Source organism: Micromys minutus (genome assembly GCF_963924665.1).
Source record: "Micromys minutus genome assembly, chromosome: 2".
In the NCBI taxonomy this organism is placed as follows: domain Eukaryota; kingdom Metazoa; phylum Chordata; class Mammalia; order Rodentia; family Muridae; genus Micromys; species Micromys minutus.
In genome coordinates, this window is record NC_137971.1 from 92360783 (window position 1) to 92365277 (window position 4495).

Consider the following 4495-nt stretch of genomic DNA (forward strand, 5'->3'; position numbering starts at 1 on the left):
ATTTTTATTTGGATTACAAGATAGTAGGTTTCCATGTGGCTTTTTCATGCACTCTTCTCTTTGGTTAACATTCCTATACCCACTTCTCATTTCCTCAGTCTCCCGTACCCTACCTTGTCATAACATTTTCCTTCCAATATATTCTCATTCTACTTTCATTCCACCTATCATCTAACAGCTCCCTCCCAGAAAGTACTTCATCAACATTACCTTCATTTTCCAGGCTCCACAAACAAGAGTCAGTAGCATTAGCATTCATACACAGAAGAGAACATGGGTCATTTGTCCAGTGGGGCCTGAGTTGGGTTGCCTCACTCATTATAAATTTTCCAGTTTTATAGGGTCATCAGAAAAAATAGAAACAGGTGACCTCAGGTGGTAGGAAGTTGGGAGGACCCTCCAGAATGCACCAAAGACCTGGGAGGTGAGAAATGCTTAGGACTCAAAGAGGGAGAACCTAGATGAAATGCCCTACAGTGGGAAGAGAGATCTTATAGAGCCCACCCCCAACAAAAAGACAGAGCATCTAGTAAGGGATGGGGTTGCTATTCCATAGTCAAAATTCTGACCCATAATTGTTTCTGTCTGAAAGAACTGCAGGGATTAAATGGAGAAGAGCCCAAGGAAAAGAAAGTTCAGGGACATGCCCAAAAGGGAATCCAGCTCAAGGAGAGGCCCTAAAGCCTGACATCATTGCTGACGCTATAGAGCACTCACATAAAAGGGCCTATCGTGACTACCCTCTGAAAGACCCGACAAGTAGCTAATAGAGTCAGATGGAGATAGTTGCACCCAACCAATAAACAGAAGCTGCTGACCCCTGTGGATGAATTAGGGAAAAGCAGAAGGAATCTCAGGAGGAGTGTGACCCTGTAAGAGGACCAACAGTCTCAATTAACCTGGGCCCTTGAGATCTCTCAGACACTAGACTTCCAACCAGGCAACATGCACCAGATGATATGAGCCCCTCCCCCCCACAGCACATATAGAACAGAGGATTCTCAGTTTTAAGTTCAGTCAGAGAAGATGCACCTAACTCTCAAGAGACTGGAGGCCCCAGGGAGTTTAGAGAGAGTACAAACAATCAGTTATTCAATCCAGGCTGCCTCTATGTGGTTTATGAGGATCAAATTCAAGTGCTGTCCTTTCAAGAACAATTACCATGAGGCCAAGAACTTTCATCAGTTGAAATGCTCAATGGACTACACTGGATCATATATGGAGTTGTTTCTGATCACCAGGGCATCTAAACACGGTGACATAAATTTTGACAAAGCATCTTGTTGAATCAATGTGACCTCCACTAAAATTCTTTCAAATGAATTTAAATTACTATGGTCTTATGTCATGTGGGATCTGGCTGAGTCCTAAGACTTGGGGCTTGATTCAGTATCTGAAATGAAAAATAAACATTTAATTTACAGTCAAAAAATAAATACGAATTTCACTTTCATCTATATTTGCAAAATTTTCATCATTTTGTCTTTCTTTATGATGGAATAGATTCAATGGAAAAATCCCTCTATCCCACAAAATTCCATATATTCCTAAAGTATTAGTTTCTTACACTAATGTGTAGAGAGGCTAGAGCCTTTACAGAGTAAAGGTAATGACTACTCTGGCTTACTTCAGTAGAGAGAGAGAGAGGAACATTGGCCCTGGGTTTCTTTATCTCCTGAATACACTTTGCTAATCTGATTCAAGATTTTGATCATGACAGAAATTTTAAGATTTGATATTGTTTTGTTTTGGTTAGTTCTTAATATCAAAGTTACTGAATTTAGATTGACCAGGAAAGAAGAAACCTCAAATGGAGAATTGCCGTGAACAGACGGTCTGTGGTCATGTCTTGATAGATTGTCTTGATTGGGGATTGATATGAGATGACCCAGCTCACTGCAGGAAGCACCAACATATTAGAAAAGAAGGTCTAGAATGTATGAGAACGAGAGTTGAGTTCAAACCACTTAGCGTGCCAATAAGCATTGCTCTTCCATTGCTTCTGCTTCAGACTTCTGCCTTGTGTTCCTGCTCTAACCCCCACCTCAGAGATAGATTGTGACCTGGAAGTATAAGCTGAATAAACATTTCCCTCAGGTTGCTCAGGTCAGGATGTTACATCACAGCAAAAGAAATCAAACGAGAGAGGTTTGCTGGTTTCATATCTATTTTTGCTACCTTTTTAAAAACAATATTTTCTTATTTACTTTTAAATTTCAGTGCAAATTGATATATATCTACCAAGCACATACTATAAAAAAATTTACATTACTCATAAGAGATTTCAAAGTGAATAATCTACAGCCTCTTTCTGTGTGGGAATTCATCATCTATTCAGTGTAAGTGTCATGCACATGAGTAACTACAGTTGTAAATTATCCTCCAACTCCTGACATACATTCTCTCTGTCCCCTATCTTTTACTATGATGTTGACAAATGCCAAGATCCTTTTATAATTTATCCTTCTAAAGTTGATTTCACCATAAATCAGGATAGTCAAATGACAGTGTGTATAGTTTCTTCTTTCACATCACCCTAGAACATATTGTTCAATCATTAATTAGTATGTAAATTCCCTGGGTTGTCACCAATATGAGGACTGACTCGTAGGCTGGCAGAAATGCTGGCTCTGCTGTGTCGCAGGGTCAGCAACTCTAAGGGTGAGATCTGCATTGCAACAGTGAACAGCAGAGAACAGACTCAGATACACACAAGCATGGGGTAAAGGGTTTAATGCAACATGGGTTGAGTCAAAATAAGAGACAAACATGGGGATATTAAACAGTCACAGTGTCTGTCAGGAATCTCCCCGGCATAATGGAAGGCCACATCTCCTAGATTTTCTTTAGAAGATTATGCAAATTCTTATTCTTCAATTTTGTGCCTAAGAATAGATGTTGTCCACCATCCAAATAGCAATAAAAGGACTCATAGAGCTTCTGAAAAATATGAAGCGTCTTCCTCCTCCAAAACAGAAAAGTAACAATTCTAATTGATTGAAATAAGCTATAGGACTGTGCAGTAAATGGACCAATCAGCTTTGAGGATGAAACACTGCCATCTCTCTAAAGTATCTTATGGTACAGAAAAATGCAACTTCTAAGATCATCACTCCCAGTACTTAGAATGCAGACCCAGTTTTTCTAAAACTTTTACTCTAATCTGCCTAGTTTTAACACAGTACACAATGGGATTCATCAAGGGCGGTACCAGCAAGAAAGCATCTGCTATCAGAATCATAGTTAATGGAGATTTATGCTTTGCGAAGCGATGCATGGTGGCTAAGGTAATGATAGGGACATAGAAAATGAGCACAGCACAGATATGGGATACACAAGTATTGAGAGCTTTGAGCCGCTCCCCATGAGATGTGATACCCAACACCGTCTTCAGGATGAACACATAGGAGACAGCAATGAACACACTGTCTGACATCATGCAGAGTGCAACAAACAGCCCATAGTAAAAGTTAACCCTGTTGTCAGAGCAGGCCAGCTTCATGACATCCTGATGGAGACAATACGAATGTGACAACAGGCGTTTGTGGCAGTATCTGAGTCTCTTTAAGGTAAATGGAAGGGGAAGCACCAGGAGAATGCTTTTAACGGCAAAGGCTAGCCCAATTTGCACAACCCTGGAGCTAGTGAGGATGGCACTGTATCTCAGGGGGTGCCGGATGGCTACAAAGCGATCAAAGGACATAATGAGGAGCACTGAAGACTCCATGTCTGTGAATCCATGGATGAAGAATTCCTGGGCAATGCAGGCATCAGCAGAAATCCCCATGGTATTGAACAAGAATATTCTTAGCATAGTGGGGATGGAGGAGATAGACAGGCCTAGATCAGAGAAGGCCAACATGGAGAGGAAATAGTACATGGGCTCATGCAGAGAAGACTCTGTTCTGATGACACAGAGGATGGTGCAGTTTCCCAGGATGGCTGTAAGGTACATGAGGCAGATGGGAATGGAGAGCCAAATGTGCATACGCTCAAGCCCTGGAATCCCAATCAGTAGGAATGAAGAGATTTCTACCTCGGAGGTATTGAGAATCATCACAAATAGGTATCCTGGTCAGCTGCTGCAGGACCTACAGTGCCCTCAACAATCAAAAGTATTTATCTTTTAGTTGTAATTATTACAAAACACGAGTTAAATGTAATTTAGTCAAATTAGGGGATAAAATCTTTTCAAGAAATAGGGAATGGATTTAAATAGTTTTTCCTATTACCTATTTTAAAACATTTACATTTTTGAATATGAATATTTATTTATATTTTCATATATATATATATTTATAAATAACTATGAAGCTAGAAACTACAAATGTGTTTTGATACCTCTATTAACAACAAAATGTCCATATTTTTGTATGCATATGTATTTGCTTATGTGCATTTGTGTGTGTGTGTATGTGTGTGTGTGCAGTTCCCATAAATCTGTGCATGAAGTCAGCATTAGATGCACTTCATTATCTCTTTCACCTTTCTTTTT

General features: G+C 39.8%; 1 protein-coding gene across 1 annotated transcript; it reads right to left on the bottom strand.

Annotated features, from left to right (window-relative positions):
• Positions 1-3109: 3109 nt before the first annotated feature.
• LOC308417757 (olfactory receptor 51A7-like) lies at positions 3110-4057 on the bottom strand (the record flags this gene model as incomplete). The annotated part of the gene is made up of 1 exon (XM_080913066.1): positions 3110-4057. One exon carries the CDS (start codon positions 4055-4057, stop codon positions 3110-3112), a length of 948 nt encoding a protein of 315 aa, XP_080769192.1.
• Between the last annotated feature and the right edge of the window lie 438 nt (positions 4058-4495).